Source organism: Monodon monoceros, unplaced genomic scaffold, assembly GCF_005190385.1.
Source record: "Monodon monoceros isolate NGI ecotype Baffin Bay Population unplaced genomic scaffold, NGI_Narwhal_1 Super_Scaffold_18, whole genome shotgun sequence".
NCBI classification, from domain to species: domain Eukaryota; kingdom Metazoa; phylum Chordata; class Mammalia; order Artiodactyla; family Monodontidae; genus Monodon; species Monodon monoceros.
The window spans coordinates 82,577,597-82,603,574 of NW_021703774.1; the positions used below are offsets into that span (position 1 = coordinate 82,577,597).

The following is a 25,978-nucleotide window of genomic DNA, read 5'->3' on the forward strand; positions in this document are numbered from 1 at the left end:
AAAAAAGAATGAAAACTTGCCATTTGCAGCAACATGAATGAACCTAGAGGGTATTATGCTAAGTGAAATAAGTCAAAGAAAGACAAATACTATATAATTTCACTCATATGTGGAACCTAAAAAACAAATCAGAAAGAGTAACAGATACAGAGAACAAACAGGTGGTTGTCAGAAGGGAGGGGGTGGGGAGAGGAAAGAAATAGGTGAGGGAGATTAAGAGGTACAATTTCCAGTTGCAAAATAAATGAGTGACTGGTATGAAATGTACAGTGTGGGGAATATAATCAATAACTATTAAGGGTTATAGTTCATGCACAATCTTTATATGGTGACATACCATAACTAGATTTATTGTGGTAATCATTTTGAAATGTACAGAAATATCAAACCACTACACTGTTTAACACGAACTAACATAGTGTTGTAGGTTAATTATACTTCAAAAACAAACTCATAGAAAAAGAATTCAGATTTGTGGTTACCAGAGACAGGGGTGGGGAAAGAGGGTCAAAAGGTACAAACTTCCAGTTATAAGATAAATAAGTACTAGGGATGTAATGTACAAAATGATAAATATAGTTAACACTGCTGTATTTTATATATGAAAGCTGTTGAGAGAGTAGGTCCTAAGAGTTCTCACCGTGAGCAAACTTTTTAAAACTATTTATTTACTTTTGTATCTATGAGATGATGGATGTTCACTAAACTTACCATGATAATCATTTCATGATGTATGTAAGTCAAATCATATGCTGTACACCTTAAACTTATCGTGCTGTATGTCAATTACATGTCAATAAAACTGGGGGAAAAAACAACCAGATTTCTAAGAGTGTAAATGGGTCCTGAAAGCGAAAGAGTTTGAGAAGTGTTCTATCTGTTAACATGGGTTGATATTTATCATGCTGTTGAGTGAAAAGGGCTGCAAAATGATGTATTCCTGTTTTTTTTTAAGTATATATATTTACATATATGTATAGCTACTAACTTTTAACTGGGACTACCTCTGATAGTAGTATTACAAAAGATACTTTTCATCTATTTTTTGGCTTATCTCTATGTTCAAAAAGTTGTACAAGGAATATAAATTATTTGTATGAAAAAATTTAAAAAAATTTTTTAAAAAGCAGAAAAGGGGCATGCCAACATTCCCCATACAATAAATAATTTTTAGAAAATTATCTGAGAATATCAAGAACCAGAGAAATGTCCAATTAAAGAAACCAAAACATCTAGGTTTTAAATGAAAGTGGGGAGATTTGAAGATATATACACTTGGCAAGGATGAAGTTCTAAATGAGCAGTTAAAAGAAATGTAGTTATCATTAGATGCCAACATGGGGTCCTAAAACACTGTCATGGTTGGACTTCCCTGGTGGCACAGTGGTTAAGAATCCGCCTGCCAATGCAGGGGACACAGGTTCGATCCCTGGTCCAGGAAGATCCCACATGCTGTGGAGCAACTAAGCCCCTGCACCACGACTACCAAGCCCACACGCCGCAACTACTGAAGCCCGTGCGCCTAAAGCCTGTGCTCTGCAACAAGAGAAGCCGCTGCAGGGAGAAGCCCGCGCATGGCGACAAAGATCCAACACAGCCAGAAATAAAAACAAACCAAAAAAACACTGTCATGGTCAACAGTCCCCATGTTACCTTCTGAGAGTTAGTAAAAAAGATGGATTACAGTCGACCGTCTGTATTTATGGGTTCTGCATCCAAGGATCGAAGATATTCAGAGGAAAAAAAAATTCCATAAAGTTCCAAAAGTCAAAACTTGAATCTGCCATACACTAGCAACTATTTACATAGCATTTACATTGTATTAGGCATTACAAGTAACCTAGAGATGATTTAAAATATATGGCAGGGGCTTCCCTGGTGGCGCAGTGGTTGAGAGTCCGCCTGACGATGCAGGGGACGCGGGTTCGTGCCCCGGTCTGGGAAGATCCCACATGTCACGGAGCGGCTGGGCCCGTGAGCCATGGCCGCTGAGCCTGCGTGTCCGGAGCCTGTGCTCCGCAATGGGAGAGGCCACAACAGTGAGAGGCCCGCGTACCACCAAAAAAAAAAAAAGAAAAAGAAAAAAATATATATGGCAGTATGTGCGTAAGTTATATGCAAATACTGTACCATTTTATGTAAGGGACTTGAGCATCCTCAGATTTTGACATCTTCGGGGATCCCTGAACCAATCCCCCTCCATGGGACGACCATACTTAGTATTAGATAAACATCTGACAGTCTTTGAAGACAGGCTTTGAAGTGTTAAGTTGATTTGTCACTATAATAATACCATAAAAATACATTGAAGGAATACCTGTAATAGAAATTGTAATGATATATTTATATAATCACTTTAAAATCTAAAGTGTGCTCCATGGTCTTTTACAATTTGGTTCACCGTCTCATTCTCCTACTGTTTAGCTCCTAGACCTATAGCTACACTCCCACCTCAGGGCTACTGCAATTTTTATTCCTTTTGCCAGAAATGCTCTTCTATCAGAGAGTTCACTTCCCTCTTCATTCAAGTTTCCGTTCAAATATCACCTACTAAAGTACCCTTCTCTGACTTCCATAAATTAGCTACTATACCCTCCACACCCTTCATAATTCTTGCCCCTTACGTGCTTTAAATTTCTTCAAGGAACTTGCCACCACTGAACATATACTTATTTTTACTGCTCAACACCTCCAAAAGAATTCCAAGAGCACAGAGCAGGGGTCTGCAAACTGCTGAAGTAAAGGGCCAGACAGTAAATATTTTACGGCTGTGTGGGCCACATGATCTCTGTCCCAACTGTAAACTAATGAGCATAATTGTGTTCCAGTAAGACTTTGTTTTTTAACTGAGGTACAATTGACAAAGTTATAAGATACTTAAAGTGTACGATGTGATGATTTTGATATACATACACTTATACAGTGTGAAAGGATTACCCTCATTGAGTTAATTAACACATTAGACACTGCAATTTGTATTTCATGTAATTTTCACATCATGAAATATTCTTCTTTTGATCTTTTTTCTAACCATTCAAAATATATTAGCTGTTAGGCCATATAAAAACAGGCAGTGGACCAGATCTGCCAACTCCTAGCATATAGCATAAGAACTTGTTATGTTTGTTCATTGCTGTATACCTAGGACTGAGACCTGGCACAAGCTAGGAATGTAAATGAATGAATACTATTTTATTGTTTACAAAACTCTTTCATAACCTCTCTTTTGATCTTAAAACAGCTTGTTAAAAATAGGCAGGGAAGAGACTATTATCCCTACTGTAAATGAAGGAACAGGTTCAGAAGTGCCTTGTCCAAGGTCACATACGTACAAAGGGGTGGCACTGAACTAGACAATCATGTGTACTATGCAGTACTAATAGGTATTAAAATTCAGGAGGATTATCTATAGTGTGGTCTGATGGATTTGGCCTAGCCCTTTTACACTTTTATTTTTAAACCAGGAATTGAGACAAAGCTTTCCTTGTGAAAGCTGCAGTTGTCACAAAGTTGGGAGGGGTAAATCAAATGATAAATAATAACTTTAAAAGTCAAAATTTTATCATCCAGCTTCAAAACTGGGTCAAAACTAACAAGATGAAATTTAACAGAGGTAAACAAAATCACTGGCACAAGCAAAAGGGGAAAGAGAAATGGCTAAGCAGCTAGTGACTGCAAAAATATTTTTGCTGCAGTACAAATGAGGGATGACACAGTAACAGTAATTTAGTCAATCATTCTCAAGATTGGGATGGGGAAAGAAAGGTGACAGCAGGTATATCCCATGGAGGGGAGGCATGTAGCCCCCGCTCCTAATTGAGAATCACTGATATGGATGTTTTAGTTGAACAAAAACTTCACTCTGCTTAAAAAAAAAAAGTCCCTATTGCATAAAGTAACAGGTTCATTGTACATAGCATTCATATGATAGTGTCTGCGGTAAAGGGTATAACTCCATATATACTTTAAAGGGGGAGTAAATCAAGCCTCATACACAATTCTACCCCTTCATATATTTAAATATTCCAAAAATGTTAATTTCATGGAATGCACTGTATTATGTTTCTAACCTAAATAGGGGCAATTTAAAGTCTATAAGTATCAATGAAAGATAAGTTTTCTTAGATTTCAGTTTCTTCCCATTTTTCTTATCCTCTTACCTCCCCAAAAAGGAAAATAAAGTAAAATACTCAATCCTTACAATATTCAAAATTTCATTTTTATATTACTAATATCTGTACTGAAGTTTAAAAATGAAACTGAGAACGTAATATATCCCATTGTTCCCTAGAAACTGCTTAATTTTGTAATTTTGTTAATTTTAGTAAGAAATTTTAGAAAATGTAGTCGAAAAATAAATTTACAAAATTTTTATAAAACTCAAATCTTTTTTTTTTTTTTGTCATGCAGCTGCACCACGCAGCTTGTGGGATCTTAGTTCCCTGACCAGGGATTGAACCCAGGACCTAGGCAATGAAAGCACCGAATCCTAACCGCTGGACCTCCGGGGAATTCCCTTAAATAATCTTTTAATAACAGACCCCACACATTTCAACATTATATCTATTCATAACTACCTTTTAAAATAGTTTCCTTAACAAAAGAATTTGACGTTGAATATTTAACAACTGCAGCTCTTTGTGAATGCTCGGTAGATAATTCCAGACAGGCAAGGAAGAAATCTTTCACTAGATAATATCCATATTCCAATTATCAGCAAGGCCCAGGTCAGTTTATACTGCCCAAATTTTGTATACTTCCATGAGCCAAATCTCTGCCAGCAAGGTATCTATGAAAATCTTTATCTCCCTCATTAGTGTATTAAAGGCTTCACTTCTGGGCCTTTACTCACACTGTCCTTGAGTTTGTGCCTCTCTCATCTTTGCCTGTCTAAATCACTCCTATTTTCCAAGGTTGGGGAATCTGTTTCTTTCAAAGATATATTCCCCATTACTTAAAGTCTCAAGAATCCTCTGTTACTTCTACCATACTTTGAACATTTATCATAGCACCTAAAATATAACTGCTGTTGACAATTAGTTCAATAGGTACCATCCTGTTCCCAAAGACTTAAGTTTTCTTTGGGCAAACTGCCTTGCTTTCTTTTTCTATCCTATACAGGGTCTAGCAAAGTAAACGGCACATAGGCAATTAGTAAATGTTTACAAAATCCCTTTTGAATAAAATGACACTAAGGAAGTGCGCTTAGCTTTTAAGATTATTATGAGGTACTATGGCAAAATGGAAAGATAAAGACTCTGGAGTTGGACAGACCTGGATTTGAATTTCAGTCTCTTAATCTCTTTGAATCACAGCCTCTCCCTAAAGTGGGATAGTATCTCTTCTTAGAATTGCTGTGAAGGTTAAATAAGATAATATATGTCAAGTCTTTGGCAAAATATTTAAAATATAATATGGAGGCTCAGTAAATGTCAGTTATTATTAAGCAGTCACAGCAAGATAATTGCTGCTTTAAATTATTAAACTGAACAAAGCCTTCAAATTATTGAGAAAATAATTCCTCTCTTCCAGAAGTTCTTTGGGTCCTAGTCACCTAATATTCTCCATCTTTACAATCTTCATCAACTATAAATATCAACAACTTTTTTTGACCAAAAAAAGTTTTTCAAAGTGACTCTACTCTGCTTCCCTTTATTTTTTTTATTTTTTAAATATTTATTTATTTTGGCTGTGCCAGGTCTCAGCTGTGGCATGCGGGATCTTTAGTTGCCATGCAGACTTCTTAGTTGCAGCATGCACGCAGGATCTAGCTCCTGACCGGGGATCGAACCTGGGCTCCCTGCATTGGGAGTGTAGAATCTTACCCACTGGACCACCAGGGAAGTCCCTCTGCTTCCCTTTAAATTGATAATACATCTTTTCAAAGTTTACTCATGTTTTCAACTAGGCTATACTTCAAAAAAATAGTTGTAAATTGTGCTTTCATAAATATTTATTTTACTTATTTTTATTCTACATCATTCCAGAAGTATTCAAGGATAAGCAGTTGCATTCCTCCTCCAGAAAGAGATAATACCTTATTCTTATCCTGGTAAGAAAGTTATATTTGCATGGAATTCAATGTTATTTTTTAAGACAGTTTTTCCTATTTGAAGATATTTAGGATGTTACTGCTGTTGTTATTATTATTATTATTATGTATTTTAAGACTATTTTTTCTAAGAGCAGTTTTAGGTTCACAACAACATTGAGAGGAACATACAGAAATTTCCCATATACTCTGTCCCCCCATGTGCACAGTCTCCATTATTAAAATCCCCACCAGAGCGGTACATTTGTTACAAATGATGAACTTACACTGACACATCTTTATCACCCAAAGCCCGTAACTTACATTAGGGTTCACTCTTTGTGGTGCACACTCTATGGATTTGGACAAATGTATGACATGTATACACCATTACAGTACCATACAGAGTATTTTCACTGCCCTAAAAAACCTCTGTGCTTTGCCCATTCATCTCTCTCTCCCCCTAGGATGCTATTTGTTTGTTTGTTTGTTTTAAAATACATCTTGCCTCAATGTAGTTCATTTTTTTGGTCTGCTTCTAAGGCTTTCAGTGTATCAACAATAAACTGCCTGGGGCAATAATTTAATAGATGGTTCCAAGCTGCTGACATGCATGTATTTCAGTATCAAACTAGCTCTAGAATTCCAGTTTCAGTGCCTTTATCAAACAAAATCCCTGCTGGCAGAGAGTTCCCAGAGGCTAGTGAGAATTTAATTTGGGGCTATAATTTCAGAAAAAAATACATTTTCAGTGATCTCCAAGGCCATATGGAATAAAAGGTTTTACTTAATAAACTTACTGTTAGCTATGTTTTTTTAAATTCCAAATAAGCTAAATATTATTTTCCCAGTTTAGACCTGGAGATATTATAAAGATTCAGAATGCAATTAGGGGACTTCCCTGGCGGTCCAGTGATTAAGACTCTGCACTCTCACTGCCAAGGGCCAGGGTTCAATCCCTGGTCAGGGAAACTAAGATCTTGCAAGCCGTGTGGCGTGGCCAAAAAAATAAATAAAATTTTAGATGTATATATTGATAGTTTATTTTGATTTATCATTATCAGTAAGGCCTAAGGTTTAAAAAGCATAGATATGTCTAAATTAGAATCAACATTATAAAAAAGATGGCGACACTTCCAAGTAATTTGTTTTATGTATACTCTTTTAAAAGCCATTTCAAGTATTTCTTAGAAACTGTTCTATTAGTAACCACTTGTAAGTTTTGTCAGATATAGACAAACAGGTAGTGAAGGCAGCCAAGTTTAAGTAGAGCAATTTCATTTTTAAAAAGTCTACCAATGCTAAGGAAAACAGCTTGAAGATTTATTAAAGTAATAATATAACACATTTGGAGTGCCAAAGACTTTCTCCTTGTCCAAACTTTAGTTAGGCTTCTCTGAGCCCTCTTCTCAGTTAGGTCTTTTATCTTGGCCCCATCCTGTCTATGGCCTGCCTAGCCCAGTCTTAGCAAGAATCCTGCTCTCAGTTTAAAGAGAATTCCCCCACTCTTGATATCTGATCAAGTTCCTTGTCCCCAACTTTTGATGTATAAGTCCTCGATCTTCTGTTAGCAAGAATCCTTCTACCCCTGATGTCTCCTGTTAGTAATTTTCCACCTACTGACCCGCTCACTTGCTTGTTGGCTCTTCATGCCCAGCAGTCTTTGCTTATTTGGACCTGAACTCAATCTCTCTCCCCTAATACAAAAGTATTGAATAAAGTCTTCTTATCATTTTAACAAGTGTCAGATTAATCTTCTTTAACAGTAGTCAGCATTGTATTTTACGCTGTATAACAGTATATAAAAACATACTTAACCATAAAATTTACATTTAAGAACCAAAAAATAGCTCCTATTTTGTTTTTTAGTTATCTTTCCCAACCATTCCCTTCTAATTTACAACTCCTCTATGCACCGAGTTAGAAGGAAATCATTCCTCAGCCCTCACTCTGGACTATCCTAATATAATACATCCAAAATGTAGGTAAAAAGATTTCCAAGTATATATCTTTAGTGTTCATTTAGAAGTTCAAAGTGACAAAACCTTAAGTCAAAAAAAAAAAGTACTGGCTCAATCTCAGTAAAGATAAAAAAGCTGTCTGATCTTAAATGCAAAACAGCATTGATATACATATGAAAGGAGGGAAAGGACCCTATTTGGCTTAATTAGAGGATTTACCTAAATGTCTAGATCAAGAACTGAGGAAATATAAAAGTCTGAGATATAGTGTTCTAATGGGTTAGAAAAAAGGACTAAAGTGAGTGAAAAGATCACAAAAGCGACTTGTTAAAATACACATTCTCACCCCCAATCCTAGGAGAGTGGGCAGATAGGTAAAAAGTTCCAAGCGGCCAGATACAATGAGTATTGTTTTGGAAATAATCAGGACCAAATTAAGAAATCAGGGGAAAATCCACCCAAACGCCTTGAGATTCACATGCCAGAAAGCAATGATGCAAATGCCAAGTCCAAACAGGCAGAGTTCAGCAGTGAGGGCCCATGCTGGCTTGGAAACAGATGCAGTGGGAAGAAGCATTTTGCTTTTAAGATCTGGTGCATATCTGGCATGTTATGGTATTTCTAACTTAAAGGTATATCTTTTTACCAAATTTACTTTTTTTTTCCAAAATCATTGGGAGTCAGATCTGGTTTCACATGCCAGCTTTAGCACTTAATTACTTGGGTCTTAGTTTCTTCATCTGTGAATATAATACCTGCTCATATATCTAGCACTACTTTAAGAATCCAATGAGGTAACATGAGACGGACTTAGACATAGCAGATACTTAACTTTCTTTCCCTAAGCAAATGCCTAGATGTTACTGAATCTTTGTGTTTACCAATTTGTTCATTCACTCAAAACAAAACAAACTATACTTTATCGGGTCCCAGGCACTGAGGTGAGCTGAGTACTAAAGATAAAGACAAAAAGGAGAATGGCAGGGACTTCCCTGGTAGTCCAGTGGGTAAGACCCTGAGCTCCCAATGCAGGGGGCCTGGGTCCGATCCCTGGTCGGGGGACTAGATCCCGCATGCCGCAACTAAGACCCGGCGCGGCCAAAAAAAATAAAATAAAATAAAAAAGGAGAATGGCAAAAGAAGTAAGCCAACAAATTCCCTTTTGCCTTAAGCCTTGGTTCTGAAGAACAGCTATACAATTAGAACCACCTGGGGAGCCTTAAAATTACTGATGTCTGGGTTCCACCCACAGAGCTTCTGATGTAATAGACCTGGGGTAGAGCTTGGGCACCAGAATTTTTAAAAGCTTCCTAGGTTGACTCTCATGTGCTGCCAAGGTTGAAAGCCACTACTTTAAGCTAATACTGAGTGCAAATCTTCACAGTGGATACAAATAACATAAGACAAGCATACAGTCAGCATCCTGGCTTTTCAAATCTTTGTATACTTTACCACTGTTAGCAAAACAACTTATACAAACAATAGCCCTCAGTAAAGATGTGTCAATCATTTAAAAATAACTAATTCAAAGCACCCAAACTGCCAAATAGGTATTATAGACAATATACAACATGGAACTCTTAGGAAGGAGATGGATATGGGTTGGGCTGGTTAAACACAACTACAGGGAAGGGGATCTAAGCTGGGCTCTACAAAGTGCTTTAAATAGTAGGGGGGGTGGGAGAAAGAGGGAGGGCATTACAAATAAGGGAACTGGTAAGAATAAAAAAAGGTAGGGAAAAAACAGTGTTTTGTAAGCAGACCAGTTTGGCAGAAACAGATTTGGAGATAATAAAAGCAAAAGGAAGAGTAAAATGAGTCAGATGGCAGTAGTTACGCTAACAACAATTCTGGTTTTATTCTGAAGGTAATGGAGAACTGCCAAAGCCTTCTGTGTGGGAAGTTCCATTAACAAAAATTTGGAAGTACTGGAGTCCTCAATATGGCTTCGCAAAACTTGGAAATTAGTCTGCCCTCTAAGAGTTAGTTAACTATGAAATTAAGAATACTATCCAACATATATACACTACCAAACGTAAAACAGACAGCTAGTGGGAAGCAGCGGCATAGCACAGGGAGATTAGCTCGGTGCTTTGTGACCACCTAGAGGGGTGGGATAGGGAGGGTGGGAGGGAAGGAGATGCAAGAGGGAAGAGATATGGGAACATATGTAAATGTATAACTGATTCACTTTGTTATGAAGCAGAAACTAACACACCATTGTAAAGCAATTATACTCCAATAAAGATGTTAAAAAAAAAATACTATCCAAGCAAGATTCATTCACTCATTCAACAAATATCTGAAGGCCTACTATGAAGGCACTGTTTTAGGCAATGGTGATTCAACAGTATATGGTCCTTACAGAGCTTACATCATAGTGGGTAGAGAGACAACAGATAAGATTTTTTAAATATTTATTTTATTTATGATCATTTATTTTTGGCTGCATTGGGTCTTTGTTGCTGTGCACGGGCTTTCTCTAATTGTGGCGAGCAGGGGCTACCCTTCATTGGGGTGCACGGGCTTCTCGTTGTGGTGGCTTCTCGTGTTGCAGAGCACAGGCTCTAGGCGCGCAGGCTTCAGTAGTTGTGGCATGTGGGCTCAGTAGTTGTGGCTCGCAGGTTCTAGAGAGCAGGCTCAGTAGCTGTGATGCATGGGCTTAGTTACTCCACGGTATGTGGGATCTTCCCGGACCAGGGCTCGAACCCGTGTCCCCTGCATTGGCAGGTGGATTCTTAACAACTGTGCCACCAGGGAAGCCCAACAATAGATGAGATTAAACAACTAAACTACATGGTATGCTAGCTAGTGATAAATGCTAAGGAGTAATAACAAAGCAGGGAAAGAGGATATAAAATGGTAGATTGGAACTGGACAGGATGATCACAGAGGGCTTCACTGAGAAGGTAATTTCGGATTAAATATCTGAAGGAAGTGAGGGATATAGAAGGAAGAGAACTCCAAAGGACAGATCAAATGCAAAGACCCATTAAGTGAGGATGTGTGGCTAGAGAGGACCAGGGGAGAATAGGTAGGAGATAAGGTCAGAGACATAAGTGGTAAAGAGGTAAATCCCAGATCATGTAGGGACTTGTAGTCAGAGTAAAAACTTTTATTCTGAAAAAGATGGGAAGCCACTGAAGGATTCTGAGCAGAGGAGTGACATATTCTGACTTACATTTTTTAACCAGATCACTCTGGGTGTTTCATTGAGGACACAGACTGCCTATGGAGAGACAAAAGCAGAAGCAGGGAGACCAGAGAGGCCAGTGCAATAATCTACATGAGAAATCATGGTGGCTTCTTCCAGAGTGGTTGAAATAGGGGTATGATGAGAAACAGCCAAGTTCTAGGTATGTTTTGAAGGCACAGCCTATAGGATTTGCTAATAGACAGTATGTGTATTGTGAGAGAAGCAGGAATCAAAGATGACACTAAACTTTTTGGCCTGAGCAACTAAAGAATGAAGGTGCCATTAACTAAGAGGGTAAAGACTGCAGGAGAAACTGCAATATGCAAATTTTTGATATATAATGACTTCCTTCCAGCCTTGTAAAATTTGTCTAGAGAAAGAAAGTCCACTGCTGTTAAAAGTTAGAAGGTGCACTACGCAAAGATCTGACTTGGTCTTGGTGTTGGATATATATCCCTACTATGGAGGAAAACACCATTAAAATGTTAGACTGTATAGTTAACATCTCTGGTTCTGACTCCATGCTTAAACTGAGAAAATTATAATTTGATTTCCTATGTATCTGATCTACTTGAAAAAAGGAATCTAAGCCCTCCTGTATTTATTAAATCAGTCGCTATCCTCCTTTTAAACACTAGTTTCATGAGCCTAGCTAATATGAGTTTGTCCCTTACTATCCGGATGAATCAAGCTTCTGAACTTAACAGGCAGAGGATTACGATATGAATGGTGGTTCTCAAGTTGCACAATAATTATTGGGAAGCTTATTAAAAATAGATTCCTGAGCACTGGTCCCCCCAAATTCTGATTCAGCTGGTCTAGGACAGAACCCAGAAATCTTGCTTTTGAAAGAAACACATAAGCAATTCTGCTGTAGGCAATAATGTTCTGAGGTTCTTAAGAAGACAAACAGTGCTCTTCTGAACTCATGTTTCTCAATACCTTCAGTTTATAACACATTTTAAATATAGAATTCTTAGTGGCATATTTGTAGAAGCTCAAAAGAGCACTATGCAAATTTGGTAGTAATTTTTTTTCCCCCTCGCTGCGGGATCTTAGTTCCTGGACCAGGGATTGAACACTGGCCCATGGCAGTGAAAGTGCAGAGTCCTAATCACTGGACCACCAGGGCATTCCCCAAATTTGGTAGTAATTATAATGCAGTCATGCCCATAAAATATCAATATTTCAGTGTCTATACAAGCATCCACATCACTATACCATTAAACTTGACTGCAGTTTAGGATTATGTCATTATTTCAGTAGAATTGTTTGCTATCTCAATTCACTACCTACTATCTACTCAAAGGAATCAAAGTGGGTAAAGGCACAGGTCTGGAAGTAGATTACCAGCAGATTGCATCTGCTCTACTATTACTAGTTCTGGACACTTGCTTATATATTTTTTAACCTGAAATGTGCCTCAGTTTACTCAACTTAAAATGGGGTAAGCAGCCTATGGGGATATTTTGAGATGAATACATTTTAATGCATAAAGTATCTAGCACATTATAAGCACTTAAATGTAACCTAGATGCAAAACAAAGAATTCACAAGGCAAAGTTCTCTCATGTTCCAATAAACCCACCACCTTTCTTTAGTGCAGCCTGGTATCATGCTGTCTTCCTGTTTATACATTATATATATCACAACATACATGTCAAATGATCCACTCAACTGAACATTCCATCTCCAGAGACACTGCCCTAACAATATACATGTGCAGTTATAGCAAAGATAAATTTTATATGCTGCTCAAAATTTAGCAGTATGAAGATGGTAAATCAGTGAAAATATAGAAAGAAAAGGGGAGGCTGGAGGCAAAGAGAACAATTAAGAATGTTGTTAAAAATAATCCAAGCATAAGAAAAGGTCCTGTATGAAGAAAATGGTAATAGGAATGTGGACAGGTTAGACATATTGTTCAATGAAAAGTATACCTACCTATTTGAAAATAATAAAATAGAAATAAATACATAAAATAAAATAGAAAAGAAGCTGGTAACATTGGCTGCCGCTCAAGGGAACTGGGTGGCTGGAAAATGGGTGGGAGGGGACTTTTTACTCATGTCCTTTCCTACCATTTTAAGCATGTGATTATAGTTCCTATATACTCAAAATAATTTTTAAAAAAAGACTAATGGAAATGGAGGAAAAGAACCTAATGAGAGGAAGAAGAATTTACAGGACTGAAATACTAATTGAACATGAGAGGAGAGGTTAAGGATGAAAAAAGATGATGGCAGTGTTCCGACCCTATGTGACTAAAAGAGAATAATGGTGGGATGAGCAGAAATGCAAAGGTTGGCAGGAGGTTCTGATAAAGGGAGAAGGGAAAATAATAATAAGTACATATTAAAATTATCACCTAGTTCAGAAATCCGTAATTAGTCAAACTGCCTATCAAAAGTTATCACGACTGGGCTTCCCTGGTGGCGCAGTGGTTGAGAGTCCGCCTGACGACGCAGGGGACACGGGTTCATGCCCCGGTCCGGGAGGATCCCACATGCCGTGGAGCAGCTAGGCCCGTGAGCCATGGCCGCTGAGCCTGAGCGTCTGGAGCCTGTGCTCCGCAACGGGAGAGGCCACAACAGTGAGAGGCCCGCGTATCGAAAAAAAAAAAAAAAAATCACGACTAGTTTCCCCTATCCAGGGTTTTTATTTTCAGGAGCTGATCCATATAAGGACTTTAACTTTTTATCAAAAAGATGAAGGTGTTTTCTGGAGACAGAAAAGAACAATGACACCTGATCCTACAGTGTGTGCTTTTCTGAGCTCTAAAGGAGAGAACTTATAGAAGATGAAGGAAATACTTTTATTAGGGGTTTTTCAAGGTTCAAAGTATACATAGTCGGCCCTCTGTATCCATGGATGCCGAAACAGAGGGCTGACTGTACTACAACGTTTTATATAAGGGACTTGAGCATCCGCGGATGTTGGTATGGGGGGGGTGTCCTGGAACCACTACCCCACAGATACCTAGGGACAACAGTATACATACTGATTTTGATATGCAATAAGGCTTTGGAACTTTATGGTATTAGGAAAATGTTCCCAGGGGATCAAATGTTCTTAGCAGTGCCATGACAGAGCACCAGTAACGGCAGTAGATGCTCAGGCACAATGAATGCTGGAAGAGGCACCCAGAGTGTGGACACATTCTTGAACACAAGAAATACCTACAGATTACCAGAAATAATTGGGGAGGGAGAATGAGGGAGCATGAGCTGGGGAAATATAAGAATGAATGAACCTGTGATTGATTGGTCTCTTTCATACCAATAGCTTGTGCCTACACTATGTACCTGATAGTATGCTAGGCACTAGATAAAAAGACTTGCTTGCAGTAACCAAGAATTTCACAGGTTCGTTATGGGGCAAATGTGCCAAAGTAAACAATGACAGAAACTCCTGGAACATTTTAATGTTTCAGTTTCTTAGAGTTGTGTGTGTGTTTTTTTTTTTAATTAGAGTTTGAAAAAGTTCATTAAACTTTGTTCAGTCAGTCTGATCCAATTTCCCTTACCTATTTTAGAAGAAAACTTTCGAGGCCCACAGAGGTATGTGAATTTTCAAAAATCACACTGGTGACCAAAAGCATAGCAAGGAGAGGCCAAATCTCCTGAGGCTCAGAATCATTCCTTCCCACTACCCCACAATACCTCATTTATAATTCATTAAATGGATGACTCTATTCTGATTTCTTCATTCACGGATACATGTTAAAAACAGTATAGTGAAAAAAGCATGGCTTCTGAATTAGACCAACCTGGGGTCTGAATTTTTTGACAAATTACACTGCTTTGCTTAGCATTAAGGCTGGTCCTAATAAAACAGCTAGATGTTCTAGAAGAAATTATAATGAACCTACGCTCCTCACCAAAGATTGGCATCTGAGTTTGTACCTGCTTAGGCTTTATGCTCCTGTCCAAGGATTTTGTAACAGATCATATGAATACTACTCAGCAAAGCTAATAGAAGAGAAGATTTAAAAATGGTAGTATTAATTCTAGTCAACGACTTATCACAAAATAGCCATGGCAATTAAGCTTTAGGGTTTATTTCGCCCTGTAAGGGTAATAACTCACCTACTAAATTAAAGGGGTAACACATAATCAAGGAAATCCACTTTAAAAGTATAAATATTTTTCATGAGCTCTAACAGAGCCCTCAAATTTCAGTATCTATTTACAACATTTTCCACCCCTCTCCTAGATAATTTTGATAAACCCATTTCTCAAAAAGTGCCTTAAAGTCGGTACTGTCTAAACTAAAAGCAAAGGGATCCATTTTTCAGTTATGGTACTTTTGAAGTTGTACACAAATATTCTACTAGTTAGGCTGAAGGGAAAAAAATGTGCTATTAGCACTTTTTTCAGCCCTAAAATTCAGTCTGCATTTATGTTTTAAAAATGCTGAATCATGAAATAAAGGAAACAGTCAGTACAAAGAATCCAAACACATAGTTCACCTCATACCTCAAGCTTCCTAATTATGGCATCTTTTCATTTTGGAACCAAGTAACTGAAGAGTCTAAGTAACTAGAGGAGTAGAGCTCATTCTCAGAAACTGAACTTGAAGATAAAACTAAAAGTAGTTATTTCTGCAAGTTATTATACTTTCAACTTCCTGTTTTATTTAGGCAGCTCATCATGACCATTTCAGGTAACAATGCAGAAGTTAAAAAACCCAACTTCCTCTTTATAAAGTGATTAAAAACTTCAGCAGTGGGCTTCCCTGGTGGCGCAGTGGTTGGGAGTCTGCCTGCCGATGCAGGGGACACGGCTTCGTGCCCCCGTCCGGGAGGATCCCTCGTGCCACGGAGCGGCTGGGCCCGTGAGCCATGGCCGCTGAGCCTGCACGTCCGGAGCCTGTGCTCCGCAACGGGAGAGGCCACAGCAGTGAGACGCCCGCGTACAGCAAAAAAAATAACAAAAAACAAAAAAACTTCAGCAGTTGGTTATGAGAATGGTTGATCTTACTAGCTTTTATAGAAATACTTGCAAGGAAACCAGAGACCATCACCACCAAATTCACCTCTGGGTTCACTGCTTTCAAAAAATGTAACAAAGATAAAAAGCAGTATTAAAATATATTTGGCATGACACACGTGTTAAAAAAAATCAAATCAAATGCAGTTGAGGTCTTAGTTAAAATTTTAAAAAAATGAAAACTTCACGGTTCCTTCGAGGAAGAGTCAATATACAAACTAAGCCTGAAAATATCTTGTTTGTAATAGTGCCTTGGTTATGAAAGTTTTGTACAACAAGAATCTCGCTTAAGGGTCACTTATTGTTTATGAATGCTAAGACATTCATATCAACAAGTCTTTTTGGAAAAATACTTTTTCAATTCTTGAATTCAGTTAAAAGGCATCAGAAGCCTGGAGGAAAAGGGGTCAAGGTAGGTATAAAACTGAAGGAGAATTTAAGTAATCTTACAAGTCAAAGCCCTTTCTTTTTACTTATTGATCCACAACAGAGAAATACAGATCACTTCATCTCTGGGAATAAAAATCTAACAAAATTTCAGTAATCCCAAATCATATGGATTTATTATATGAGATTTTTTTATATCAGCTATTCTTAATTATCTCACTAATGAAAACAATGTAGTTTATCTAAAACCTGTTCACTGAATATAAAATTCATCAACATTTTTTGGCAGTAGATTTACCTTACTAATTATGATTTGCTTGCTTTGTCATTATTAAAATTAAACAGCAAAAGAAGTATGCTGGGATATAAGAGAAAACTGGTCAGAGATCTGCTATTACGAAATCAAGGCTGTTAATGTTACTAATTTGAACACTGTCAATATCCAAACACATCTTTACACTTTGAAATACATATTTTCCCCCCAAGTTTAATTAGAAAGGCATTCTACCCCTGTGTCAAAAACAAAAACCCAACACTGGTAAACTTCAAAGTTTATTACCTTAAATTCTTAGTGAAATTTTGCTGTAACAGTATTTTTGCTTAAAGTAAGAGGACCATCAGTTGGGCTAACAAATGTTTTGTTATCCCATGATTTTCACTGTAACTTAATTTCATGTGAATCATAACTGTTTGCCTTAGAATAAACATTCTATTATAGTTTTCTCTCTAGCATAAGTTCATATACAGTGTAAAATGCCCTTTCCCCCCCAAATCTTATACATTTATGAGAATCAATTTCCAAGTATGAGAAAATCTAATGCTGAAGTGTTGTTCAACGGCATGTGAATATTTAGCACATTCTTCAGCGTTTCAAAATGGCATGGCATATGTATATCAAATTATTCTGTACAGAGGGCTCTTGGATCATAAACAGTCCCCTTTGCCATCCCAATCTCTTTTATTAAAAGAGGAAAACCCCAGATACATTTACAGAGCATTCAAGGGTGTACATTTTGTAAAAACCACTGTGGAAAACAAAAGACATAATTCTTGTCCTTTTACAAGTTATGTAATGAACCATTGTAACTTCCATGGACTCTAAAATCTTTAACATATTTACTGAAAAGCCTGACAAACTGTTAAGAAAGCTGTGCAGTTGTCAGGAAAAAAGTTATTCCACCTAAGGTGAAATATTCTCTTGTATTTAAGACACTTTTAAAGAAATTAAGTGTACAAATTACTCAGTGTCAAGTTCAACTATAATCAAAAAGATACCACACTGGAGCACCAAAGAAGGCAGGATGCTTTGTCCAGACTTGAATGTGTTAACATGAAGTTTATGTGCTACATAAAACCTTTCTGGAGTTAAAAAGAAAAAATCATTGGCTAGCCTTGTTAACAAGAAATGGAAAACTATTTTTCAAAAATTATCGTTAAAAGATTGTAAGATGGAAGGGATGGAGTCACCGCGGGCGCCGTATACATACAATCAAGGGAGTGTCTACACAGAAAAGAGTGGTGTTCAAATCCTGAAGCAAATGTCCCTGAGGCTTACACATTTATTACTGCGAATTAGTTCAGCCGACAGCATGTGGGAAAAGAGGTGTGTGTGGATAGGCGGCCAACACCTTAGAGACCTCTCCCTGTCGAGAAGTCGTGACAGCAAAATCACTTCCTGAGGAAGGAGGAGCAAAAGGGAAGTTAAGAGGCCACCCTGACCAGGAAGTGACTCGCCCTAAGCTAGCCCCAATCATAGCTAAAGATGGGGGGATGGGGTGAGCCCCAGCAGCTAAAGGCGGTAAAATAACTGCTTCTTGATACGTCGCGACATCATCATCGCCCCCTCTCTTAAATACAAAAAAGAGTCCACAGTCACGATTCAATAAGGTAAAGTCTCTTCTCTCGCAGGAAGGCCACTGGGCTGTGCGTCAGGCCCGGGGGGAAAAGAGAGTTGAGGAATGGGGAACTGGGGCCACCGTGAGGCAGAGGAAAGCCCCTCAAGAGGAAAGCATCCCGACTGCGGAGAGCGTATGCCAGCAAAGGCCAAGAAGCTTCTTTCTTCTGGGGGTACTGCCGGGGTTCCCACCGCAGCCGGGTCGGGGCCCCGTTCTCCGTCCCGGGAAGAGGTAAGAGAGAGAGGCGGACCCCTTACCTTCTCCTCATCCGACACCCGATCCTCGAAGTCGGCCATCTTGGGCTGCTGTGGCCCAGCCCGGCCCTGGCGCGAGGCAGGCCGGGAAGGAGGCCGAATGATGGAATCACAGCGAAGGCCGTCTGAAAGATCCGCCCGGAAACGCCGACCGCTAGGGCGCCATGTCAGTTACGGGCGTGGGTCATGGGCCCGGACGCCGACGCCCCAGTAAGTCGGCGTGACTTAAATGATTTTAAGTCTAATATTTTTCTCATTGAATTACATTAATTTTCCCATTCATCTATGGGACGTTGGGAGTGTGCTTCGGCTGGTATTGGCGCCCGAGCTCCGGCCGACCAAATTGCAGTCGCTACTCCTGTAGATTTTCCCAGTACCAGTGCTCTCCATGGCAGCCGAGTCCAAAGGGCTAAGTGCTGCTCCGACTCTGGAACGGTCGGTGGCTTTTTCAACCCCAGGAATGGGGTGGAAGGTGACCCTCACGCGTATGAAGGCTAAAACACTTCACTCCGGGTCACATCTTAGCCCAGTTCCTCCAGAATAGGTGCCGCTATCCGCCCCTTCCCTCCCTCGGAAGGAATAGGTAGCCCCAGTCCTTGGGCGCTCCTCCACCTTCCAAATCTTCTCGGTCGCCGTTCCCTGGGACTCTCAGCCTTCACAGAGGCCAACTTCAGGTCCGCCACTATCCCAGGATTCCCGACTCCCGGTTTCCTGCCCTCCTCCCCTCCCAACTCCCGGCGCCACCGGGAGCGGCAAGATGGCGGACGGTGACGGCTTAGGTGAAGCAACGGCTGCTGCGGCGTCTCCTCCTGCCCCTGCTCCCGGCCTGAGTCCGCCGCTGGGCTGGTGGGAGCGGCTGCGGGCCGGGCTGGCGGGCACTGGGGCCTCGCTGTGGTTCGTGGCGGGGCTGGGGCTGCTTTACGCTCTGAGGGTCCCGCTGAGGCTGTGTGAGAATTTGGCAGCGGGTGAGAGGCCCAGAGCTCCCGAGGGACGGGCGGCCGTGGGGGATTGGGGGGCAGGAGAGGTGCCGGGGGCAAGGGCCAAAGGGCAGAGATTTTCAGTATCACTGGAGGGCTTCGCAGAATGAGTCGGTGTGTGCGACCGAGTGGGTTCTTTTTCTCTTGGGCCGCTACTCCGCAGCTGACTGCCAAACCTGAGCTGCAACTACCGGCTCCTCCCTAAAGCTCTTAAGGTCCGCCCTCTCCCTTCTGTCCTCGTTTACCCGAGGAGAAGCCACCTCATAAAATGTAAGCTTCAGGTGGTAGGGCAGATGAGAGCATTTTCAGACTTGAATGCAGAATTTATACACACCTTTTGATTCTCTCGCCACTCAGCTGAGAGAACCCACACCCAGACAATAAAAATCTGAAAGAAACCAACACGATCTTAGCCAGCCATTCTCATGTTTTAAAATAGTTTTGTCAGGAAATAGTTTTCGTGATATTTTTGTTCGTTCTCTGTTTTAGGCTTTATCTTGAGTAATAAAATAGAACAGTACAGGAAGTAAAGAGAAAGAGAGCCACAAACAGCAGTGGGTTCTTTCCTTAGTTCCTTCTTTCAACATTTGTAGAGAGCTTGCTGTGTAGTGTGGGCTGAAGTTACAAAGACGTATAAGAGGTGATGATTCCCTTGGATTCTGCAAATATTATTCTTTAGCTGTAGCCAGGACAGAGTGGATGGGAGCCAGGGCCTCTTACCATGTCATTACAAATTGGCAACCTCAGATTAGAATGGAAGTATTTCTGTTATGGGATCTTTATGACTGTCAGTACTGTGTTTTATTTTTCTGTAACAAGAGAAGGCAAATGTCCCCTTTTCTATTCTGTGAAATGACATGAAAGACTGTGAGATAATGTACTGAAATGTTTTGGACTTTTTAAGAACATAGTATGTAAATTCAGATGCAACTAACACACTAAAATAAGCTAGATAAATTGGCCTTCCTAGACTGTTTGAAAAGCTAATTTGGTGTTTCTGTTACAGGTTAATGAAGTGACTACTAATGGTTTGTATGCTCAGTGAAATGTTATTCATTGAGTTTATCATTTTTTTTTTACATATTAACTAGATACACCATTTAGATGAGAGTCAGTGACTTTACAGATTTTTATTTCTTTCTAAAACCCAAAGTATTTATGAGACAATTATTTGAAGTGAAGAATGTGGTCCAGGTTTTCAGTGAATCAGGTTTAGGAAGCTCTTAGTTTGCTATTCTTTTTGGGTTATTTTGCCTCTGTAGCTGACATACCAAATACACACACTGTTTCCTTCCCTCTAATTTGAAACACTGGTTTGTATCTCACCAAAATAATTAGGAAGTAGTTTTAATCCTCCTTTGTAACAGTATATTTGTTCATATTATCCTTATGGAATTGCAAAAGTTCTTGTCTAAATTATGATATTCCTGGTTTTATTCTCAACAGCAAGCTAAATGATCTCATTTTGATTTGCTTATTTAACAAATCAGCAGTGTAAAATCCTACCCTTACATATGTGAAGGCATTTTAAAGATGTGATACAATGAGAATTTAAAGTAGCTTTTTAAAAATTACAGTTTTCTCAAATGAATCTCATACTAGGTATTAATACTACTTATGTCCCTCCACTCATAAAGACACCTGCATATTTGTAACTTGGGTACTTATTTTTTTTAACTTTGATTTTTTTATTCTTTTTGGCAGTGACAGTATTTTTAAATTCATTGACGCCCAAATTCTATGTGGCACTTACAGGGACATCTTCTTTGATATCAGGACTAATATTTGTAAGTAGTTTCCATTTCCTTCCTTCCATTTCCTTTGGTGTTTATCTAAAAATCAAATCTCTTTAAATAGTTATTATAATAATTAAAAATACTTATAGATCAGCATTCTCAAAATTTTTCACATTCTCAAAATGTGAAAAAATATTTTAAAAAACACTGCAACTTCCTCTCCACTTTTAGAGATTGATAGTATTCATTTGTGTATAAAAGACTGTTTATTGTATGTTGGGGGGTGTAGTGGGAGGTGGGTTGTGATGTAAATGCTTGCAGGCTCGGCTTAGTAACAAAAATGAGTAAAATTGGCAGAGTGTAAAAATTGAAATTTTTATTTACTTTGAAGACTGGGTAATCTGGACAGTACATGCTCCTTCTAGAAAAGGCTAAAGCTAATTGTTGCCATGTAGACTTGCAGACCAGTATTACCAGGACCAGGTCTTCCAATTTTTTCAGATGATTTCAAGAGAACCTGGATATAAAGTTTTTATAAAAATCTTCCAATACTTTAATGTTGGCAACATTGGGCAGACTAAAAATTTATCTGTCTTGAATTAGGCTTATAGGCTGCCAGTTACCTTCTCTAGAGTGTTTAAGAGCAGAGTTTATGAGACAGGTTAACCATCACTTTAGTTGTATGACTTCAAGAAAGTGAATTAACTTTTCTAAAGCTCCGATTTCCTCATCTGTACACTGGAGATAATAATAGTATCAACTTGGAAATTCCTTGGTGGTCTAGTGGTTTGGGATTCAACTCAATTAATTTTTAAAAAAATTAATTAATTAGGGCTTCCCTGCTGGCGCAGTGGTTAAGAGTCCGCCTGCCGATGCAGGGGACGCGGGTTCGTGCCCCGGTCCGGGAGGTCCCGCGTGCCGCGGAGCGGCTGGGCCCGTGGGCCGTGGCTGCTGGGCCTGCGTGTCTGGAGCCTGTGCTCTGAAGCGGGAGAGGCTGCAGCGGGGAGAGGCCCGCGTACCGCAAAAAAAAAAAAAAAAAAAAAAAAAATTTAATTAATTAATTTTTGGCTGCATTGAGTCTTCGTTACTGCGTGCAGGTTTTCTCTAGTTGTGCTAAGTAGGGGCTACTCTTCATTGCGGTGCACAGGCTTCTCATTTCAGTGGTTTCTCTTGTTGTGGAGCACGGGCTCTAGGGCAGCACACGGGCTTGTGGCTGTGGCTCGTAGGTTCTAGAGCGCAGGCTAAGTAGTTGTGGTGCACGGGCTCAATTGCTCCTCAGCGTGTGGGATCTTCCTGGACCAGGGCTTGAACCTGTGTCTCCTGCATTGGCAGGAGGATTCTCAACCACCGAGCCACCAGGGAAGCCCCAAAGGACTCCACACTTTCACTGCTGAGGCCCGGGTTGTATCCCTGGTCAGGGAATTAAGATCCCATTAGCCACCCGGTGTAGCCAAAAAAAAAAAAAAGTATCAACTTAATAGTTATGAGGATTAAATGAGATAGTGTGTGTGAAAGCTTGCAACCACATGACATACACTAATGAATTTTGGCCACGTTATTCCAAGAAGTGCCACAATAAACCTGTTTAATTCAGCTTTCCCTTGCTTTATTTAACCAAGCTATCATTTTTATTTTAAAAAGATTTTTTAAATTTTTATAATCTTTATTAACATCCCTGGGAACTAGTGTTTCATAGTATAAACTTTGGAAAAATACTGCTACAGATAAAAATCTTAGGAAGTATTATGGCATGCATGGCCAATGAAATTTTTCTGTATTTTTTTCTCATCTCTAGGTGGTGCTCTATAACTATAGTAGAAATGTAAAAATAATAGCATTTATATTGGAGTGGTTTTTTGTTTTGTTTTGTTTTTTTAAATAGGGATGAACACTTGACCATTTTGTTGAAGTGAAATACCAGATGAGAAAGCAATTTTTCTCTTAAAAAAATTATTGAGGAATTCTGGGTGAAAACTCTGTTATTAAAAGCCTCAAAATTTATTGATTTATAAAGCCTACTCATAATTTAGCATATTTTGTCATAGCATATAAAAATCTAAATAAAGAAGATAAACTATCTTTAAACAGCTGATGTAGTAGAAAGAGCATTGGTCTTGGAACCAGCAGATGTAGTTTTGAGTCTTGACTGTGCCATTTACTATCTGATAACTTTGGGCAAGTCACATGAATTCTGAGTCCTAATTTCCTCATTTATAAGGAAGGGAGAAAACTTACATTTATATAATATATAACTTACATATGTAATATGTAAAAGTGTTTAAAATTTGTTGTTACTTTTTTTTAAGCCAACATTTTAAATTTACAAAACTTAAGAATTCAAGTAACATTTTAAAGGTTAAACTGTGTCATTACCCTTGAAATCTTGATGAGTTTTTATGAGCAAAGTTTATTTATAATTTCTTTTACCACCTGAAATGAGAAAGCTAGTTGTGCTGCTTGTGTTATTTCTACGTGAAGAGGTAGTGTGCTTGGAAGCTTGAAGAATAGCAACAAAGCCAGTTGTTTAACTAATTATTACGAGTGAAGATTACTCTGAAAGGAGAATAAAAGAGCCAGTGGGAGTGCATAACATAGCTTTCTGTTCTGTGGAATCAGGAAAAGTTCCCTAGGACATGTCGTTTAAGCTCAGACCCAAAGGAGCCAGCAAAGGGAGTTGAAAAGGCTGGAGTATCCGAATATGAAACATTCTGCTCATTCAACACAGAGAGCTGCTTTTGATTCCTCTTCTTATAAGCAATGATAAACCATGGAAACAGAAAGAAATGAATATCCTGATTTTTAAATGGTTCAGTATGGGAATCAACTTGACTCTTAACCTACATTAATAATACTGCCAAATACTGGAGTAGTACTTTGTTGTTTAAAAGCACTTACAATTCTTGTTAACCATATTTACTAGATAGGACATTGAGGCTCTGAGAGGTTAGAAGTTAACTTCCCCGAAACACACAGCTAATATATGGCTGAATTGGGAGTCAAATGTGGGCATTCTAACCCTAGTCTAGTGGTTAATCCACCATGCTAGTTGTTTCAAAATTGTTTTTCTTTTAATTATGCTACAGATAGACTAAAATGACATTATAATGAAAGTTACATTATTTATAGCTTAAACACTTCTTACTGTTTTTTAATGCTTTATTTACAGACGTATTCTAGTGTTGCCTAAGCTTGTCTGAATTTCATTACAAAGTTGTAAAAAGGCATTTTACCTTGGCTTGGCATGTGTTATCAGGGAATCTTGTGTTTGGCTTATTTTTTGGAAGGAGGGCACGTTTCAAATGCTGAATTAAACAGGAACATCTTGAGAGAATGTTTTGATTTGAGGTCATATATCTGCTGATTAATTCTATTTTAAGTGAAAGATGTTTTCTGTTTGTCACAGATATTTGAATGGTGGTACTTCCATAAGCACGGCACATCTTTTATTGAGCAAGTATCTGTAAGCCATTTGCGACCACTGATGGGAGGAACAGAAGGCAGCATTTCAGAGGCAGGTTCTCCTTCCAGCAGCAGAGAAAGTGAAACCAGCAGACAGAATTTGTCAGGTGACTACTACTGACTTAATGTGTGTTCAGAGCTGTATTGTTAAGATTGTGTTTGGCTGTGGCAGATAGAAAACTCATAACAGTAGAGAGCAGTTTGTCTTTCCTTTGAATATAGGTAATCCATGGCTGATATGGAGAGCAATGATTATCAGAGACCTAGACTACTTCTATTTTGTTTGCGACCATCTCCAATGCAGTTTTTCCTTATGGTTCCAGACAGTTCCTCTGGCTTCAGCCATCGTGGCCACAGTCTAGTCACAGGAAGGAGAATAAGCCAGGAGAAGACGCTTTCCCCACACCCCACCCCACAGCAACCAAGGACACTTCCGAGCAGCGTCATATACTATTTCAACTTATTTTCTACTGGTCAGACCTTTGTCATATAAACAGAACTAGCTGTAAGGGAGGCTAGAAATTGTAATCATTTTCTCAGTGTATATATGCACAGGTGATAAGGGGATCTTATTACTGATAAAGGAGAGAACAAAGACAATTAGCCATCTCTGCCAAGAGAGCAAAGTTAGGAAAAATAGTTTTTCTTCTTAGTATATTTACAAAGACATCAAAATCTGTTATTCTTGTATGGATAATCTGTTGTCATACATAAACTGTAGACTATTCCTCTATATGTATCTAGTAATTATGCAATTAGGAAAGTAAAATATTTGAAGCCAGATAGAAATCACATTTTTGGATTATTGTTTCTTTCATTTGGTATAGGTTATAATCATACAGTTAACTCATACAAATGAGTTAATTCTGCAGAATGTCATAATGTCTCATTTGTTCAGTAAGCCTAACCACTAGAGTTATATTAATTTAGTAGAAAAATACTACCTGAGTGCAGTTGCTGGCACTTTTTAGGTGTGATCAGGGCAAGTCTGTAAGAAAGAACTGTTTAAACTGAGCCCTAAAGCTTGAGTGGGGGACTTCCCCCGTGGCGTAGTGGTTAAGAACCTGCCTGCCAATGCAGGGAACGTGGGT

General features: G+C 38.8%; 2 protein-coding genes across 13 annotated transcripts in view; one reads left to right on the plus strand and one right to left on the minus strand.

Moving 5' to 3' along the window:
* Nucleotides 1-19,425, minus strand: part of CAPZA1 (capping actin protein of muscle Z-line subunit alpha 1) — a 47,964-nt gene extending 28,539 nt beyond the window's left edge. The window contains exon 1 of the mRNA XM_029228662.1: nt 18,719-19,425. Within this exon, the coding sequence (XP_029084495.1) occupies nt 18,719-18,757 (39 nt within the window). The 5' untranslated portion in view covers nt 18,758-19,425. The remainder of the gene's footprint in view (nt 1-18,718) is intronic.
* The window catches only part of ST7L (suppression of tumorigenicity 7 like), a 154,032-nt gene continuing 145,028 nt past the window's right edge, over nt 16,975-25,978 (plus strand). For 4 of the 12 annotated variants that reach the window (XM_029228648.1, XM_029228649.1, XM_029228651.1 and 1 more), the window contains exons 1-3: nt 19,441-19,680; nt 21,397-21,479; nt 24,832-24,994. In XM_029228648.1, coding sequence (XP_029084481.1) covers nt 19,473-19,680; nt 21,397-21,479; nt 24,832-24,994 — 454 coding nt within the window. In that variant the 5' untranslated portion in view covers nt 19,441-19,472. Of the gene's footprint in view, nt 18,693-18,825; nt 18,926-19,284; nt 19,390-19,440; nt 19,681-20,698; nt 20,721-21,396; nt 21,480-24,831; nt 24,995-25,978 lie in introns of those variants that run through there. The other 8 variants (XM_029228660.1, XM_029228653.1, XM_029228658.1 and 5 more) reach the window with 8 other exon arrangements.